The sequence below is a fragment of the Triticum dicoccoides genome, chromosome 1B (assembly GCF_002162155.2).
Source record: "Triticum dicoccoides isolate Atlit2015 ecotype Zavitan chromosome 1B, WEW_v2.0, whole genome shotgun sequence".
NCBI classification, from domain to species: domain Eukaryota; kingdom Viridiplantae; phylum Streptophyta; class Magnoliopsida; order Poales; family Poaceae; genus Triticum; species Triticum dicoccoides.
This window is the reverse complement of record NC_041381.1, coordinates 694907122-694927374: the sequence shown is the minus strand read 5'-3', so window position 1 is coordinate 694927374 and position 20253 is coordinate 694907122. Positions and strand designations below refer to the sequence as shown.

The 20253-nt window shown below is 46.8% G+C and overlaps 3 protein-coding genes across 3 annotated transcripts; 2 read left to right on the top strand and 1 right to left on the bottom strand.

Moving 5' to 3' along the window:
• Window positions 1-3971: 3971 nt before the first annotated feature.
• Window positions 3972-8934, bottom strand: LOC119313118 (protein tesmin/TSO1-like CXC 5). The gene is made up of 11 exons (XM_037588916.1): window positions 8847-8934; window positions 8623-8726; window positions 6039-6111; window positions 5595-5957; window positions 5431-5515; window positions 5239-5311; window positions 5057-5148; window positions 4878-4949; window positions 4709-4775; window positions 4524-4609; window positions 3972-4399 (listed from the first exon to the last, which is right to left on the bottom strand). The coding sequence occupies exons 3-11, from the start codon at window positions 6086-6088 to the stop codon at window positions 4397-4399; spliced, it is 891 nt and encodes a 296-aa protein (XP_037444813.1). The 5' UTR covers window positions 6089-6111; window positions 8623-8726; window positions 8847-8934; the 3' UTR covers window positions 3972-4396.
• A 2606-nt stretch (window positions 8935-11540) lies between these two features.
• LOC119349780 lies at window positions 11541-14411 on the top strand. Its single transcript, XM_037617864.1, has 6 exons — window positions 11541-11712; window positions 12150-12568; window positions 12701-12753; window positions 12875-12912; window positions 13003-13417; window positions 13934-14411. The coding sequence occupies exons 1-6, from the start codon at window positions 11687-11689 to the stop codon at window positions 14138-14140; spliced, it is 1158 nt and encodes a 385-aa protein (XP_037473761.1). The 5' UTR covers window positions 11541-11686; the 3' UTR covers window positions 14141-14411.
• A 522-nt stretch (window positions 14412-14933) lies between these two features.
• On the top strand, window positions 14934-17748 carry LOC119349779. The gene is made up of 4 exons (XM_037617863.1): window positions 14934-15086; window positions 15854-16051; window positions 16134-16217; window positions 16635-17748. Exons 2-4 carry the CDS (start codon window positions 15871-15873, stop codon window positions 17384-17386), a joined length of 1017 nt encoding a protein of 338 aa, XP_037473760.1. The 5' UTR covers window positions 14934-15086; window positions 15854-15870; the 3' UTR covers window positions 17387-17748.
• Window positions 17749-20253: the final 2505 nt, after the last annotated feature.

The following is a 20253-nucleotide window of genomic DNA, read 5'->3' as shown; positions in this document are numbered from 1 at the left end:
CAAGGTCCTTCATCTCAAAGTTCTGAGATAGGAAAGACTTAACCTCCTCGATCAACTTGAGATTAGTCCCAAATATCATTATGTCATCAACATACAAACACAGTATAACTCCTTCGCCCCCACCATAGCGATAGTATACACATTTGTCGGCCTCATTAACAACAAAGCCAACAGATGTCAACGTTTCATTAAACTTGTCATGCCATTTCTTAGGCGCTTGTCTCAGGCCATACAAATATTTCACCAACTTACACACCTTTCCTTCCTGACCATCCATCACAAAGCCATCAGGCTGTTGCATATAGATTTCCTCCTTTAGCTCTCCGTTCAGGAAAGCCGTCTTAACATCCATCTGATGAATGAGAAGACCATGTGAGGCCGCCAACGAGAGTAATACTCGAATGGTGGTCAGTCTGGCCACAGGTGAATAAGTGTCGAAGAAATCTTCTTCTTCTTTCTGGGCGTAGCCCTTGGCCACAAGCCTAGCCTTGTACTTTTTTATCGTACCGTTGGGCCTAAGCTTCTTCTTGAACACCTACTTGCATCCCAATGGTTTGCAACCATAAGGACGTTCAGTAAGCTCCCAAGTCCCGTTAGCCATGATGGAATCCATCTCGCTACGGACCGCATCCTTCCAGTAGTCAGCTTCTGGAGATGCATACGCTTCTGAAATAGAAGTGGGATTATCCTCCACGAGGTATATGAAGAAATCATCACCAAAGGTCTTTACATTCCTTTGTCTCTTACCCCTACCAAGGGATTCCTCATTATCCTCCTCAGGGTTTTCATCATGTGTTTGATTATAATATTCCATCGGAATGGCAGGTTCAGGAGTCTCCTCAGATTCCAGTCTAGAAGTGCTTTGTACATCTCTCATGGGGAAAATGTCCTCAAAGAATGTAGCATCTTTAGACTCCATAATTGTACCGACCTTCATGTCAGATACCTCAGATTTCACTACTAGAAATCTATAGCCAACACTATTCATAGCATAGCCCAAATTAACACAGTCCACAATCTTTGGTCCAAGTTTACGCTTTTTGGGGATCGGCACATTAACTTTCGCCAAGCAGCCCCAGGTGCGTAAGTACGAGTGTTGTCCTTCTCTTGGTCCACTTCTCGTAAGGAGTGATCTCGTTATCCTTTGTCAGAACTTTATTCAGGACATGACATGATGTCATTATAGCCTCCCCCCACCATGCCTTGAATAAACCCGACGTATCTAACATGGCGTTAACCAAATCAGTTAGAGTATGGTTTTTCCGCTCGGCAACCCCATTTGACTGGGGTGAGTAGGGAGGCGTCCTCTCGTGAATAATACCGTGTTCCGCACAAAAGGCATCAAACTCTTTCGAGAAGTACTCTCCACCACGATCTGACCGGACTCGTTTAATTTTCTTTTCAAGTTGATTCTCAACTTCTGCCTTATAGATTTTGAAGTAGTGTAGAGCCTCATCTTTAGTATTTAACATATACATATAGCAATATCTAGTGGAATCATCTATCAAAGTCATGAAATATTTCTTTCCACCTTTAGTCAACACACCATTTATCTCACAAAGATCAGAATGTATGAGTTCCAGTGGCGCCAAGTGTCTCTCCTCTGCTGCCTTGTGAGGCTTGTGAGGTTGCTTAGATTGCACACACGAATGGCACTTAGAACCTTTGGCTAAAGTGAAACTCGGGATTAAATTCGATTTTGCTAGCCGCGTCATAACACCGAAACTAATGTGACAAAGACGTGAATGCCAGACTTCAGATTCATTAACACTCAAATGAATATTGTTCACGTCTTTATTACATAGATCTGCAAGAGAAAGGCGGAACATGCCTCCGCATTCATAACCCTTTCCAACAAATAGTCCATATTTCGTAACAACTAATTTATTAGACTCAAATACCAACTTAAACCCTTCTCTACATAGAAGGGAGCCACTAACGAGGTTCTTCTTGATCGCGGGGACATGCTGCACGTTCTTCAGCTGCACGATCCTTCCCGAAGTAAACTTCAGATCGACCGTGCCAACACCAAGAACAGAAGCACTCGCGCCATTCCCCATCAGTACAGATCCGTGACCTGTGTCCTGGTAAGAAGAAAACAATGAAATGTCAGCACACACACATGAACACCTGAACCTGTGTCGACCCACCAATCAGTGGACGGCCAAACTGAAAATACAGCAAATAAATTACCGTACCCAGATGCACCACTCTCATTGTTGCTCACAATCATATTGACAGACTTGGAGTCCTGCCCTTGCTTCTTATACTTGTTTTGGCACTTGTTGGCCCAACGTTCAAGCGAACCACAAGTAAAGCAGCCCTCATCCTTCTTGTTCTTCTTGAAGGTCTTCTTACCCTTCTTCTTAAAGTCGGCACTCTGTTGGACACTATTCTTTCCCTTGGGCTTGTGGGAATTGGAGTTCTTCTGATGCACCATATTGGCCACAGAAGTTCCTTCGACCCCTTTTCCGTGCGAGTCCTTTGCCCTTGAATTCTGCTCAACACTCAGATGGCCAATGACATCCTCCACAGAGAATTCACGCCTCTGATGTTTTAGAGTGGTGGCAAAGTTCCTCCAGGAATTGGGAAGCTTAGCGATTATGCAGCCCGCGACAAACTTGCCCGGTAACTCACACTTAAGAAGCTCAAGCTCCTTAACAATGCATATTATCTCATGAGCCTGCTCCAATACAGGCCGGTTTTCAACCATCTTGTAATCGTGGAACTGCTCTATAATATATATCTCGCTCCCTGCGTCGACAGCCCCGAACTTAGATTCGAGCGCCTCCCACAAGTCCTTGGCAGACCGCACATGCAGATATGTGTCAACCAGCTTATCTCCAATCACGCACAGAACTGCCCCGAGGAACACGACAGTGGCCTCCTTGAACGCCTTCTCCTGCTCAGGAGCGATCGTTCTTGTGGGAGTCACACCGGCGACCCAGAACACGTTCATGGCCGTGAGCCATAAGATGGTTTTAGTCTGTCAACGCTTAAAGTACGTCCCCGTAAACGGTGACGGTTTCAGTGCAGCAGCAAAACATGAGCATGAATAAATCATGAGCATGACATGGACAAATTAATCCATGAATAAATCATGAGCATGACATGGACAACATTGATAACACACTGATTACGATCTAACAGAGCATGTACTACACATATAGTAGAAACATCTACGCATATCGCTAGTACTGCTACAACAGAAAGAAACATGAGAGGGATAAACGATGTATACCTTCCAATCGGCCACGCGACGGTGGTGGCGGTGGCAACAGCCGCGGCTTCCTCGGCGGCCTTCTTGTCGGCCTCGGCCTTCTCAGCGGCGGCACGATCGGCGTTAGTTGACATGGTGATGACGAAGGTGATGCGGACGTAGATGAACAGAAGCGAGCAGTCGCGTAGTCGCTACCCAAAAACCTAATCGCCCCTCTCCCGTACAGGATCCGGAGAGGCGGGGTTTCAGAGGCCTGTTGATGCGTTCTGTTTCGTGGCGGCTAGGGTTAGCAGCACCCCACATATATATGTGCGGCCGCGCGTGGAGAGACGTGGGCTGAACCCACGTCCAAGTCGGTAGCCCACGATCCGACGTCTCAGATCGTGGCCCTACCTGTGAAAGACTCTCCGTTCCTAACGTGGAGGAGTGCGCGAGGGCCTCATCTCTTCTCAAGCTCCAATAGCATGAGGGAGAGAATCCCTTATAAACCACTCCAACTCTCCTTCCACTTCCGGGGTGGGACTAAACATCCCACCACCTTATCATGCCACCTACATGGGCCCTACATGGGCCCTTAGAGATTAAATCTGAAATTGCCATATGGGCTCTAGGCCCATCTCATATTTCAACAGAGCTTGCAGGCAATTTTCAAGCAGAGCCATCAGTGAAGGAATTCACAAGTTGATGAGAGCATGCATATCATCAGAGTATGTAACGCAATGCAGAAATAATGCCACCAGGGCCTCTTTGTCCATGCATACTAGCACTAGTTTGGGTTTCAATTTTCAAACACCACCAGAATTAACCCTAAAGTTTATAAGAGAGAAATCATTTGCAGCAAGTATGTATTGTATGCATAAGAACGAGTATGGACGGCAACCGATGAGGGAGGGCAACTATTCTTACAGGAGTATATATGTACTCCCTCGGTGACATGATATAAGACGTTTTTTGACACTGCCATGGACTGACTCAAAACGTCTTATAAAATGTTACAGAGGGAGTATCAAGTATCCATCAGTATATCTGATCAAGAGCCCCCTGAGGCTGAGGCTAACGACATCGCAGATCATGGAGTTCTCGCCGTGCTTGCTTCGAGTAATCATTACAAGGAGATGGTAAGTAAGTAAGGTGACTTGTTGCATCATGCTCTGGTATGTCTCAAGCCTACTGTCATCACTGCACAAATGGAGCAGATCACCAGGATTAGTTGCTTATCCCTCAACAGATTGGGGCAGACATACACATAATTAACCTATGATTCCTCAAAACAAACTGCGCAAGTGGAAGCAAACAAACTTACCGCGATTCTTATTTGCTTGTTGGGACCTGAGCCTCTGGTGTCACTTGTGCCACCCGTACCTCCTGCTCCAGCATTGGATTTATCAGCTGCTTTGTACATGCAGAACAGCAGAGAGAAATACACGAGCGTGATCCATCATGCAAACAAGGAGTCACACATAAAGAGAGGAGAATGTGGTTGCTCACCCCCTCCGGTCCCTTTTCCATTTTCGCACCCTTGGCAACTGCATTTTAAGGTGCACCTGGCCCCGCGCTTCAGGAGAAGAAGAATTTCGGTCAAGCAACAGCAGCATGTCTAGTTTCTGGAGAGACAAGAATGCAGAACAAGGAAGGACCGTGCATGTAGAGCGCATACATTCAGGCAACCACACTTCTTGTTTGTGCATTTGCTTAACACGCACGTGCACCCCTTACCACCCTCATTGGCCTGGAAGAAGTGCAACACATTTCTTTCAGGTTCTTGGCAGAGGTCAGAGCAGAATGGTATTCATGAATGTTTGTGCTCTCTTCTAAAGAAGAAGAAGAAGAAGTTACCAGCACCGCTCCTGCAGTCGCCGTGCTCGTTACAGAACCTGAAGCAAGAACCTCTCTTTTAATCCCGCGGTGCTGCAGCTTCTCAGCAAGAGCTTTGTACACAGTAGAGGAACGGAAATTACACGAGCGTGAACAGTCATGCAAAGCAAACACACATAAAAAGGAAATTTTGGTGCACTCACCCCCTTTGGCCCCACTGCGATTAACACACACTGTGGCCGCGCAGTTGCATTTTGAGGAGCACCAGGCGTTGTGCTTTAGAACAAACCAGCTAGTCTCAATTAGGATCAGAAAAGAACAAGCGTATCTAGTTTTTGTGAAAACGATAAATGCAACAAGAATGCATAAGAAGACTATGCGTGCATAGAACGCACCATGAAGCAAGGGCAGCGGTGGATGCGACATCCGCTCGTCCTGCAGCTGCACCAATTCATTTTGACTGCCGATGGGGAGTTATTCCTGCAATGCACAAGCCGACTAATTCATGCATTCAGTTCATATAAACCAACAGTAGGATTTTGCATTCAACTCTGCATACCTGGCTTCACCCTTCGACTCTGGTTCTTGTGCTGGCAATGGCTTAGGTTGAGGTTGAGCGGCAGCTTGGGCAGCGGCAGCTTGGGCAGCAGCAGCTTGGGCAGCGGCAGCTTGGTCAGCAGCAGGTTGGGCAGCGGCAGCTTGGGCAGCAGCAGCTTGGGCAGCGGCAGCTTGGTCAGCAGCAGGTTGGGCAGCGGCAGCTTGGGCAGCAGCAGCTTGGGCGGCAGCTTCATCAGCTTTCCTCTTGGTGTATTCAGCGAATTCCTCTGTGACTTCCTCCTCGTGTTTCCAGATGTTCTTGCAGTCGCCATGGCACTCGCAGTACTCGGAGCAGACCCCTTCCCTTGTGAAACAAGCGCAATCTCTGTACATAACAAAGAAATTAGCAAACTGGTTGGATGAATCATGTTCATGGCATTCCAACTGTGTGAGGTTGTGCACGTACTCATGGAAGCAGTTGCGGTTGGCGCACAAGCACTTCTGCAATTGCGACATCACGGCCAATGATGAGGTAGTAGCTGCAATGAGAATATGAGATGCACAGTATGAGACAGGATGCATGTTGTGGGATGCACGATCAAACTTGCTCAGAAAACTTATGTTCAGCTAGACAATTTCTGAAGAAGGCATTCAGTTCAGATAAACCAACAGTGGGATTGTGCTAAAAAAAATCTAAACTAGTACGTACAATTCAATTGGAAAAACTCATGCATCCAACTAGATATCAGAGATCTCAACATGCTCAAACTTACTGCAATCCAAAGCAATATGCATAGCCGCAGATATCAAAGATTTTTCAATCCGCATTACAGAACAAAGTTTCCAAGCGTCAGAGTTCAGAGTTAAATGTACAGCCAGCAAGCATTCACGAACCACGCCAGCAACTAAGAACTCAAGTAAACTATACATTATAGCAGATGAACCAACTAGTACTTGACTAATTAACTTTGTGGAAGCAACTGAATATTGACACTCAGCAAGGGGAGAGATAAATATAACGGGTTCAGCAACCAATTTTGCTCAGAAACTAAGAAAATCAGAGGGATTTTTTTCTGAGAATGCGCTAACAAACAAACAGTTGGTAGGATTTTTTTGCTGAGAATACAGTAACAAACAAAAGAGTTGGTGGCACCATTAACAATCATTCATGAATTACACAAATAACTAAGAACCCAAGTAAACTATATATTATAGCAGATGGATCTCAATATCAGCAGATGCAATAAATACATATGGTTTAGAGCAGGAACCAAGAAATTTAATAAAATGAAATAGTTCATTAATTATGCATCCATGTGCGCCATGCCCATAGAATTTACAGACTATACTCAACAATGAACTAGAACTAATCCGGGAGAACACAGCGCGTGCAATCTTGTCTAGGCAGCAAATACATGCATCCACCTACACGGTTGGCGTATGAAATAGGCCAGCATTTTACACCATAGGTTGTATTCTGCATTCAACGCAATGCAAGAAGAATGTCAATCAAAGAAGATGAATGCTAGCCTGGAGAATCAGAGCTATTAACTTTGTGAAAGCATCTGTATCCTAGAAAACACCCAGTACTTAACACTCAGCCAAGGTTGATAGATATATAATGGGTTCAGCAACCAATTTTGCTCAGAAACTAACAAAATCAGAAGGATTTTTTGCTCAGAATACCTTACAAACAATACAGTAGGTGGCACCCTTAGCAAGCATTCATGAATCATACCAGTAACTTAGAATGTGAGTAAACTAGCAAATGAATCTCAACATCAGCAGGTGACTCAGGTACAAATGCAACCGAATGCAGGAAATACAGAGTCTATCATCACACAACACAGCTCACCCTACAGCAATGTGCACACAAATTGGGTTAAGCAACGCACTAAAAACAAGTCAAGTGAAATAACATGCCTCTCAGTAAGAAGATCACCAGAGCGCAAGCAATCACTTGCAATATCTGCTTGGAATAAAGTCATAAACAAAACAGCCATGGCGCCATCGGCAAGCATTCATGAATCACAACAATAAGTAAGAATGCAAGCAATATAAATACTCAACAATGAACTAGAACTAATTCGGGAGAACACGCGCTCAATCTTGTCTAGGCAGAAAATACATGTATCCACCTACACACTTGGCATATGAAATAAGCCAGCATTTTACACCGTAGGTTGCATACTGCATTCGACAAAATGCAAGATGAATGTCAATCAAAAGAAGATGAATGCTTGCCTGGAGAATTGAAACTAATTAACTTTTTGAAAGCATCTGTATCCTAGAAAACACCTAGTACTTAGCACTCAGTAAGGGTTGACAGATATAATTGGTTCAACAACCAATTTCTTGGAAACTATGATAATCTTAAAGATTTTTTGCTCAGAATACGCTAACAAACAAAACAGTTGGTGGCACCATTAGCAAGCATTCATGAATTATACCAATAACTAAAAACCGATCCCAACATCAGCAGGTCACTTAACTACAAATGCATCGGAATGCAGGAGAGACAGAGTCTATCATTGTAAAGGAACATCACACAGCACAGCTCATCTTACAGCAATGTGCACACAAATTGGGCTAAGCAAGTCGAGTAAAATTGCATGTCACTCGGTAAATAGATCAGTTGCAATATCTGCTCCCCTGCTGATCCATCCAATATCTGCTCGGAAAACACTATCAAGCATCATTGGCATTATTCACGAATCACAGCACATAACTTAAGAACTCAAGTAATATGATACCTAATAACTAAGAACAGCCTGCCCGGGACGCGAATCCCGGCCAAAATCCCGATCCCGAATCCCGGCCAAAATTTGCAGAAACGATCTGTCGGCCAAGAGCAGTTCGCAGAAACATTCCCGACCAACAACAGTTCACCGCACAACCTTCCCAGCCAAAATCCCGACCCCAGATGCGTACGTCCGCCGCGGAGCGTGCGGCGCCAGACCGGAAACGCGTGACCCCGTCCCGCCGATTAACTGATGACGCTGCTACGGGAGGCGGGGAGGGGGAGGGCGGAGGGGGAGCGCGCTTCTCACCTGCACCTGCGGACGTGCGGAGGCGGGAGGAGCGTCTGATTCCGCGGCGAGGGAGTCGCCGAGCTCGCCGGAGAGGAGGAGCGAGGGGGCGGCGGTGCCTGCTGCTGCGACGAACAACGGAACGGGGGGAAGAAATGCTCGTCAGCTCTGGTTGGCGAAGCACAAAACCCTAGGCGGAGGAGGCGGAGGGGGAGGGGAGGGGCGAGAGGAGGCCGTCGGCTCACCTGCGGGCGGCGGAGACGCGACCGACGGCGACGCCGACGCCGGCAGCGGCAGCGGGAAGGTGGCCGGCTTTCCCTCCCGCGAAGCGAAGCGAGGCAAAGCAGCAGAGCACCGCCTCCTCCGCGGCTCCGCCTCGGCTATAAGCCAAACGAAACCAAAGGAGGAGCCTTGTTGGTTGGGCTGGGCAGCAAACTACTAGGCCGGCCTTGGTGGAAGAGGCCCAGCCCAAGACTGGCTCTTCCTTATCTCTCAAAAAATTACCCTAAAAATGTCTTAAAAAATTAATCCAAATCCTAAATTTGTCAAAGAAATTAATGTGAACTACTAATTTAGAGTGCATTAAAAAATATTTAGAGTGAACCAAAGGAGGAGCCTTGTTGGTTGGGCTCAGATCCCCGACAACAAACTACTAGGCCGGCCTTGGTGGAACGAGGCCCAGCCCAAGACTGGCTCTTCCTTATCTCTCAAAAAAATTACCCTAAAAAAATTTCTTAAAAAATTAATCCAAATCCTAAATTTGTCAATTTTTTAATGTGAACTATTAATTTAGAGTGACTTAAAAATTATTTAGAATTTCTGTGATTGATTCATCTTAGCTAGTGGTGACTAGGAGTTGATTCAATTGATTGATACCGTGGCTCAAAATAATTCCGGTGACTAGGAATTGATTGATATTGTGGCTCAAAATAATTCTGGTGGCTAGGAGTTGATTGAATCGATTCATCTTAGCTGGTGGTGAAATTCCGGCGAGCTACTCCACCTCGAGCCCCGACCTCACCACCGTTCGGTCCCCCTCTCATTAGTGCATTGTCTGGATACCAGGCGCACGTTCGGAGATGCCCCAGAACATGTCCACGACGACACCCGAGTCGCGTCGTCATCATGCCATTGATTCCGGCAAGGTAAGCATCAATTTGACCTTGTCGTCGTGAACCTCGTGTTCGTCACGATCGACCACACACCCTGACCAAATTGCCTGTCCAGGAGTGCTCGGAATCGAGCTGGACAACCACACCCGAAGTTTGCTAGCGAGTACGCAACTCGGGCGAGCCCTAGCCATCGCCTCACCGTGGACCCCACGAGCTCGCCAACGGTTGGACTTCCAGTTGGGATAGAATTATCTGCTAAACGCTAGCGTCTTAGCAGGAATGTTGGCCCTCCACAACTTGATCCATTGATTTTGAGAACCTCTAGTATTTGGATGACTTGACCGGTTCTCTAACCAATCTTCCGTCCGACGCTTTGTATCCAAATAGCTGTTGTCCGACTTCATCGAGGAGTTACCTGACTATTCATACCAACAATCTTCTGTTGCAATCATCCTCATAGGTATATTGAGTATGGTTTGTGCATTCATAGGACATATATGTTCATTGATGACAACGCCATTCGATTGCCTTGACGGACCATCAATCAACACTGAAACAACTGTTGGTGATTAGTAGAAACCGGTTATAAAGCCTACATCATATTATCGCATGGTAGCTAGTTATGATTCTGGATATTTGCTGACTCTTCATCACTAATTCTCTTAATTAATCCATGTTTAAGTACTGCATCCCTGCATGAATAGCGCAGCACGCCTGCCGATGGTGGTTGCCAAGCTCTAAATCAAGAATATTTGCAAAGGGGTAACAAAAAACTTTCAATATCTTCGCACCAAGTGACTTGGGCTCTTGTAGAATTTTTTTCAGTGAACTTATAGTAGCTCGCCTTCCCCACTGCCCTTGTAACATGGCCAAGCCAAAGAGCTCGGTGTTACAAAAACCCCAACCGCCTATATACTTTGGCATTGTCACATCCACCCATGAGACCCACACAGTTTTCCGCGTGCCATCCTTAAATCCCCAATAATTTTTCTTGAGCGTGGTGTTAATATGATTACATAAGCCTCTTGGCATTATAATGCATAACATGGAGTACGTGACGATTTCTTGCACTACCGACTTGATCAAAATTTATTTTCCCAACGATGGCATAGACTTATCAATCCACCCTTGTGCCTTTCGCCCATATTCAGTCCTTGAGGTATCGAAAAGATTCATTGTTGCACCTCCCCCACGTCAGACAATAAACCAACGTACGACTCAACCGTATTGTGGGCGATTTGGCTATGTAGAAATTATTAGGTTTTTTTGGGGGGGAAATTCCTCCCCCTTTACAAGTTATTTTCTTTTGTACGCACTCGCTTCGTACGTGGTCTACGCTATACCGAATGCAATATCATCCACAGTTCAAGCCGTTATGTATGCGGTTGGGAGCGGGTGGTCAGGAGGTTTTTACCCAACATGGGTGGCAGCATAATCTCCGGATCAGTCCACCATCTCATTCGACATAGGCATAGTGTCGGTCCTATATGACTCTATTATTGTCGATATTTCAGCTTTTTATCGTCTCTTAGTTTGTTCCGGGTGTTGATCATCATGCTTTGTATCCTCTGATGCTACACTTTGAGTTACTAAAAACGCCCTTTATCGAAAAACCAAAGGGCATCCTATCCAAATGAAGGCATGTGCATATACACAGACTCCTAACAAATATCCTCATCATATATATCATTAGTATATGATAATCAAGAAAAAAAAATCCAGGAGTCGTCTGGCTATGGATTACAGGCCCAGTTTGTTAGCCCAGAATTGACGCATATGCATATACACACAGACACAGGCGACAGGCCCAAGATGCCTCATCGAAGAGTATCCTATTCCTATCCACTGCCCGACCAGTTCCTCCACTCCCCTCCGGCTCAGGCCGCTGCCGCCGCCGGCGACTTGCTCTCCCCTCCGGCTCAGTCTGCACTGTATGCTCCTACTGGCCTAGGCCCTCCCTCCCCACGAAATTCATGGCTGCGCCCGCGCATTGTGCCAGGTATACTCCCAACATCCCTCCCCTTTCCCCTTGTTTCTCTCTCCCTCTCTCTCTCTCTTCCACACTGCTCACTTCCGATGCTCAGGCTCCGTTCCATTTACTTCGTTGCTGCCTACTACTACTAGTACTTATAGTAGCTCGCCTTCCCCACTGCCCTGGTAAATGAATATCTTGACATCAGTTCATCTTCCTACTGTAAGTAACTCGGCTGTCGTGTCAGAGTCCTGCTGAATTTCTTCAGTGAACAACGAACCTGAACGCTCACTGCACCAAATTGCTGCCTACTTAGTTCCCCTTCTTCACTGCATTTGTGAATGAATACATTGACATCGGCTCAGCCTCCTACCGTAACTCGACGGCGAGGCTGTCGTTTTCTACTGATTTTTTTTCAGTGAACAAATAGCCTGAATGCTTACTGAACCAAATGGCACATACAGGGTGACCATGCGTTCCACGGCCTTCCAGTGCGCTGCTGCTACCGGGTACCGAACAGTCAAGCTTGTGTGCTGCAAGCGCCGCGTGTCGTCGGTGCAGAAAGGAATTCGGGGCCTTGATGGGTCAATACAGCATCGAGGGCTTGTTTCGCCCCGGCCATCCTTCCGAATACAGGCTTGCACAGCACGACTGTTCGACGGCAGCATGGATGAACAATTGGCCCATCACTGTTCTCCTGCATTTTCAACCAGGCAGGGCGATATGATGGGGCAAGTGCAAGACGATCGCCCACCGTTGAATCTGGAATTGGGCGGCGCCTGTCCCGGTGGTTTGTCAGAGAAGGAAATCGAAAGAAGACGAAAGATTAGTGCTGCAAACAAGGGGAAGGCCCCCTGGACCAAAGGAAGGAAATTAACCCAAGGTATGTCGGCCACGCTCTTGACAAGAAATTTTTACCTCGGCGATTCAGTTGTGCATGGCAATGTGCTACACAAGCAGTATATGCCATGACAGTACAATCTGGAGGAGTAATACATTCTCTCTTGTGTTGTAGAGCACAGGCAGCGCATCAAGCAGGGCACTATCGAGGCTCTGAGAGATCCCAAGGTGATGTCATGTAAGACACCGTTTTTTGCATCTGGCAAAGAATAAAACTACTCTTGTTATGGTCTGTGAAGTCTCTGAAAATTCAAGCCAGTTGCTCTCCTTTTTCCTTTGGTTATCCCAGGTTAAGAAGAAAATGCTAGGACACCGTCAGTTGCATAGGTAAATCGTAAATACATGTTTCTGTTATTTTAAGGTGTATACATAGATAGCTGGTATGTAGCTCTGAAATTCTGTTTGGTCGTATTTCAGACAATCGAGCAAAGACAAAATAAGCGCCGCGCTGAGAAAGGTATGGGAGAGGAGAATGATTTCTGTCAGGTCAAGACAGATGATCCTTCGTATATGGTCAGATAGCATCGCTGAGGCAGCGAAAGAAGGTGACCACGGGCAAGATAAGCTGGACTGGGACAGCTATGACAAGATACAGTCTGAGATGATGTCTGTGTTCCTATGGAACAAAGAGAAAGAACGGGTAACCAAGAAGCTTAAAAGGGCGGTGACAAAAATCGTTGCCAAGAAGCTTCAAGCAGCAGAGAAAATGGAGCTACTGACTAAAAGAACAAAGAAGGCGAAACCTGAGAAGCTGGTGCTGCAAAAGTCAGATGCTCAGCCGAGACGGGTGTTGGCATCCACAAGACCAAAGCTTAAAGAGAGGCTAACCAAGGTAATGGGCATTTCCTGTATTTGTCTGCATTGCGTCCAAATACGTTTCTGACATTTATGTCCTAATACTTTTCTGACCCTCTGTTTACAGTGCTGGCTAGTTACATAATCTGAAGCTATTTTGTTTTGATGTGAAACAGGTTCATAATTGTCCGTATTTAGATCGGTTTTGTTTTATGAGAATGTCATAAATACAGACATTTACGTCCTAATACATTTCTGATTCATCCTAAAGCCTTTAGGCTTGTTACTTTTTGCTTGCATTATTCCCCGCTTACAGAGATGGTTGGTGACATAATCTGAATTCCTTTGTCAGAAAAAAGGTCCACCAGCCACTGTCATAATTATTTAAATCATTTTTATTTTATTAGAATGCCCCAAAAATGTAGATCCATTCACCCTTTGGCCTTACTCCTTGCACCCATTGAAGCATGCTGCTGCACGCTACACAGTTTTTTCTATCTTCATCTTTTCCTGACACCAACTCCAAACTCTTATTTTCTTTTCATGATCGAAGTGGCACGGCCGCAAGAAGGAGCTCGAGATCGTGATAAGCTCACGGACAAGAGGTGGAGGAGGGCTGCGTAAGCCGGCGGTCGCGAGGAGAAGGGCGGTGGAGAGGCGAGCCGAGGTGGACTTGGCGACGGAGCCCGGGGTTCCGCCAGGCCGGATGAAGGAGCTTCACTCGCCTTGCAAGGATGGGCTCCCCTGCGGCGACACCTGAAGAACCTGCACTGTTGAGCTCAGGAGTTCTTACATTGATGCTGATGATGTCTTGCTTTAGTTGGCCTCTGTGGATGATGATCAGTCAAGTGATGGTGTCTGTAACAGGCTGTGAGCTCTTGCGTTGTGTAGGCTGGTTACACTATTATTTTTTTTGGCCCCTCTGTGTGGATGATCAGTCAAGTGATGATGTGTAACAGACTGTGAACTTGTGTGTTTTCTTTGCCATGATTTCAGCTGAATAGAAAAAAATCACCATGCATTTTCATGCATTGACATTAGCATGTAGTAGTACAAATGTACAATATAAGATTCTCTACAAAGAGAGACAGCTATTATATTTAACCAATCATTAACCATTGTCCATTTCCGGAAGGCGCTTTTCGCCTACTCTTTGATGATTCTATTCTTTTTCTTCATCTGTTATCAAGTGAATTGAATTATTTTGCCTTTTATTTTTTGAGAGAATTGCATTTTTTGGTTAATGACTTTTAATTTTTTTAATAAAATTACTTAATAAGTCTTTTAGGGGCATTACTTTTTTTTGGATCTTTTATTTTTTTAGTGAGGCACCATTACCTTTTTAGTTTTTTTTAGAAATACCATTACCTTTTTAGTTTTTTTAGGGATACCATTACTTTTTTAGTGAGATTAGTGTATTTCTCTGGCCTAAAAGCCAGCCGATACCTACTTTTGAGCTAAGGGCCCATCGCATGCTCGACTGTTCTCCTCAACCCGGCCCAGGCCCAACATAACGCAGGCCGAAATCAAAACCAGCCCCCGCAGTCGTCTCTCCCTCCGCTCAGAGCCCGAGCCCTCACTCCACCAACTCTCGCCAGGTGGCGGCGTCGGCGTCGGCGGCGGCGGGCGATCGGCGGGGCAAGTCCACGGCGTCCGTGCACCGGCCGGGCGCACGGGCACTGACGGAGCAGCTGCCGGACCGACTGGTGAGTGGTGAGACCCATCCTCGCCCCGTAACCTCCCCAGATCCAGTCCCCCGCACCAGGTCCCGTCCGGTTGGAAATGGCCGACTGATGCGCGGGGCGCGCCATTAGCGCCGCCGAGAGGAGCAGGGGTCGACGCCGTTAGGGTTCTATGAACCGCGGGGATGGCCGTGATTGTCCTTAGAGCTAGCTGGCCCCCGCCGTCGTTTATTTCTCGAGCTAGCTCCCTCCATGGATGGATTATTGCCGTGGCAGTGAGATCCCGAGCCGCCAGACTCGAGGGAGACGCAACTCCTCTTGCTTAGATGCAACCCCTCTTGGTCAGAAATCTAGGATGCTCTCAAAAAAGAGACCTAGGATGCATTTGTACATGTGTGGTGTGGTCCTCCAGTTCATTCATGTACACGCCACCTTCAGACTTGAGTGCCAAGCGAGATGCCCGTGTTATCTGCCCAATTCACTAACTTGGGCCGTGTAATTCAGTTCATTGCAGCAAAAAATTGCTGCTGCAGAGCATAATCTTGTTTTACCCCTGTGAATTGTGATCCATATTTGCATATTGCTGTTGCTGCTGAAACAGCAGCAGCATAATCTTGTCTTACCACTGTGATCCATATTTGTATGGGCGAGACTAAGACCGGATGCAGATCGGATAGCGGCCTTCCCACTTCCTTTTCTGTATTTGTGTGGGCGAATGTACCATTCTTTTTTCCTGTACTGCATGGGAACCATGATGCTTGACATGTTGTGATGCGTACATGTCTGTCTAGGTCAAGCTGCTCTTAGGATGAGGTCCTCCAAGAGTAATGGGAGCGTGCAGAAGGTGGGGAGAGTTAACCATGCCCAGGGAGAAGGGGCGAGCTGGGTTCTTGTCGCAGGAAGAGTTCTTCTGAGCACTCTTTCAGTCAGATTTGGGTGCAAGCTGAAGCAAATGTTTGATACGAAGAAGCAAAATAGCACCTCCAGAGGTCTGATGCTCTCATTTGCACTTGTAGTTCTAACTGCAGTCATATGTGCTGTCTGCTGAGTGCTGACCATCTGAATTTGCAGCCAAAAGAAGGCATGGATCTTGTGAACTACACTCGAATCTGTACCGTTTTGATGATGAAACCAATTGCTACTGCTGTGTCTCAGGTAACTTGTGCTACAGCTTAATTTATGCTCTGTTGCCGAGTATTCATGAGGTTGCAGCAAACTTTGCAGTCTGCAGTGTTGAGTTTTTTCAGCTGGCATAGTAAATACAGTAACTCAGTTTATGTCATTAACTGTCATTACCATTAGATTATGAGATTACAGTTATATAATGTGCCATACCTTGAACATAATCCATGAGTACTAGCCATGAAGCCAAAAATTAAGCCACACACTGGCAGTATGCTGACACAGTGGCTATATAGCGAATTTCGCATTGTTAAATTGCACTTTACACCCTTGAGGCCTTGACTGGGCTAACACTGGACGCTGTCTTCCTATTTTTATTTATTACTTAACAGTTGTTGCAAAAAGGCAGAAACAATGTTAACTGTTGGTTGTTATGTGCCGGAATTGCAGATGGTGGAGTGGAAATCAAGCAAGCACCTGCAAGTTCTTTATCGAAACCTGATGAACCCTCCCTTCCTCTTGCAAAGATACCAGGGCCAGAATCAAGCAAAGAGAACAGTGGCGTCATGTGGACGTCATCGCCTGACCGGCTTGAAGATCATCGCAGACCATTGCAGTACTCAAACAGTTCTGGCTCTCCCTGTGTTTCAGAGTCAGGATCTGACATTTATATCAAGAGAGAGGTCATACAGAAGTTGAGACAGCACCTCAGGAAACGTGATGAGATGATCATAGAGATGCAAGCACAGATAGCTGATCTTAAGAACTCTCTCAGCATCGAGGAGACGCAGACCGCCAATTTGCAGTCCCAGCTGGATGGTGCCAACCGAGATCTGTTCGAATCTGAGAGGGAGATCCAGCAGCTAAGGAAGATCATCGCAGATCATTGTGTGGCAGAAGCGCTCTCCCGCGACAAGCCCTTGCAAGCTGGAAACTGGCAACCAGATGCCGCCAATGGGCATGCGAATGGCTACGCTGATAGCAGCATCGATGACCCTGAGCTGCACTGTATTGGTATCGAGAAGAGGAACGGCGAGGCAGAGAGGGTGGAGATGCTCAAGAGAGAGGTGGGCGAGCTGAAGGAGGTGATAGAGGGGAAGGACTTCCTGCTCCAGAGCTACAAGGAGCAGAAGGTGGAGCTCTGCTCGAAGATGAGAGAGCTGCAGGAAAGGCTCTCGGCGCAGGTGCCCAACATCTTGTAGGATCTACTCGACAACCTCACTACGGAATTTGCTAGGGCTAAGGTAGCTAGCAAATTGGTGTTGTCAAGGATTCACGGGAAAAGATTTCGTCGCACGTGCTAGGGTCTTTGCAGAATGTTACGTTGATTCGTTTTTCTTTCCCCTCAGTTTTAGTCCTTGGTTGCTCAGTGTTTAAAAGAAGGGCTTATTTTTTTCAGTTGCTAGGGCTAGGTAGGATACTGGACCTGGATGAGTGTTGTATAGGTTTTTCGGGTTTGCAGGCGTGATCGTGTTACGTGCTCCCTCTTTTAGCTCGGCGTGGTTTAGGCCAGTGCGGTCTTGAATTTGTGGACGTTTTTTTTCCAGTAAAATGGCTTTGTTTCTCTGCGTGTTTCCGATGCCTTTTGTTTCCAAAGGCAGTTCAGTTCACTCCAGAAAATCGATTTATTCAGCAGCCAATAACGAATGGGCTTAATGTTTATGGACACCACATCCTGTAACATTCCATTCCTATGTATCCATTGAGATTCCAAACACAAGGCCCAAACCTTTCTTGCTACAATCTGATTAGACTTGTAACTAACGAGTACCCATGAATTAATGATAACTGCCTGGTGCTTTGCTTCATCACTGAAGAGTTTGTATTCTACAATGTAGTAATGTTTCCTTCATTCCTGTGACAATCTTAACTATGTTGTATGCTGTTGTCCTGCCAAAAAAAGACAACATGTGGCAGCAGCACTTGTGGCTGTGGCTTGTGCACTGGGGCACATGACCAAAATATGGCACTTGATCACTGAGTCCTCCTGTGCTGTGCAGGGCTGCAGTTCCTAATCTTGGTGCCAGTTTTCATGAGAACCAACCAAGAGGGATGGGCATGCAGAGAAGATGCCTGATGATGATGGCCAAGCAGAGCTGGACCTCACTCTCCTCCATATCTGCTCTGCTCCAGTCCACCATCATGGGAAGAAACAAGGCCAAGCAAAATGCCCATGCTGTTGCTGCAGTGCAAGTGCATGCAGCATGCAGCCAGCTTCTTCTTCACTAGGATCAGATATGGACACACATGGTCAACTCCTGCACTGCAGGTCTTCAACTTGATCCATGGCATGGCACAGCATCTAGCCAATGTCTGCATTGATGTGAGAGGTTGACCTTGCCTTGCAACTTGCAACTGGGCATATGCATCCATATCTTCCTGAGTAGTTCAGATCCATACTCCAGCTTAACTTGGCATAGTGGTCGCGGGAAGCTCCCGCGTTCCAAACGGGGCCTTGATCGCATTGACCCCATCTATCTATGTTCAAATCCTGGCTCCGCCCCTGATTGATCGAATCATCGACGACGACGATTTTTCTTCACTGGCCAGAAAGAAACGCCCTGTGTCATTAAGACGACGAGTAGCAACAAACAGGAGGCTGGATGAGCTGCATACGAGGAGTGGCAATGAGGGTCTTGTTGGACGGCCGATCGATCCGGGCCGTCGGTCGGGTCACCGACGGCCGTGGCCCCTCGTCGAGCTGGTAGGGGGCAGTGCCCTCGCGGCCACGGCACAGGGAGGCTGGATGATTGATCCGTCCGGCCGGACAGGGACAGCGGGATGGAGATGGACGCATGGCACGGCCCTCACATCACATGCATCATGCATGCATGCATGCACGGTGCTAGCTAGAGACACGAGAGTGTGAGAGGAGAGGTTGGAAATAATGCGGGCAGCGTACATGGAGTTTTGGGTTGTGGCCGAGGGTGGGCGTGCAGTGCATGCATGCGCACTGTACGTGCTGGAGAATCGTTTGGTTGTGCACGCAGGACATTGACCATGCTACAGTGCAGAGGGCGACGGGCACGTGATCGGTGCAAATCCATCGTCGGGTATGGGGTGTGACACACGCAGATGGGAGTACGTGCATGACCTGCACTGATGATTGTCTGAGTCAAAATGGGAAATCAGTGCTGTGAGTGCTCCTACAATGTACTTATTCCAAAGCTAGCGCGCGCACACACAGAGAGATGATGTACATACAGTCAGTTTGGAGGTACACACATCAATGCCCATGCATATCTACATAAGTTTCAGCATCATGGGCTTGGAGTGGGAGAGTGTCTGCGAGGACGAGCATGGCAGGATAGAGTGGGCATAGGAAGGTAGAAGGGTTGCGGATAGGTGTAGCCAGGTAGTGTAGGGGGTCCCGTGCCCGTGCGTGAATGAAAAGGCAAAGGCAAAGGCACTGCACTAGCACTCCTCATTTGTCATCTTCTTCTCATCCTCCTCCTCCCTAAACCCTATCCACAGCCACAACTTTTCATCCAGCTAGCTATAGTAACCTCTCTCTCGCTGACCACTGCAGTTCAGGCTTCAATGACAAGCAGTGTCTTATGGAGAAAAACACATGCGCGTGGCCCCACTCACGTGCCAATGCAGTGCCCATTGCTTGCTTGCTTGCATGCATGCATGATTAACCTTGAGATCAAGGCGCACGCTCCCAGCACATGACCAGCCCCAAAAGCAACCCTATCCATGATCCATCTATTTATCCAGGAATTCTATCTGAATTGAAGGTGAGCTGATGCGTGGTACTAGACACACAAAACGACGCGTCGATGCGTGCATTTTTCTAGAGAAATGAAAAAAGAAACCGGCGCGTTGCTCTTCAATTTGTTTTTTCATATCTACTCCGTAGTAGCTAGTTCCGGTCGCTGTACAATTTCTTGGTGGAATTTTTGCCATCCTCCCCAAAATATATGCACTGTGTTTGCAGTACTAGAATGAGATGTGCATTATGCATGCAGCACTGGGACTGTTTTCTTTTCTTTTTCTCTCTACCGTCCATTGTTGGTTTAGATGTGTTGCCACCGAGCAGTTGCACTGCAATCTCAAGGGAAAAGAA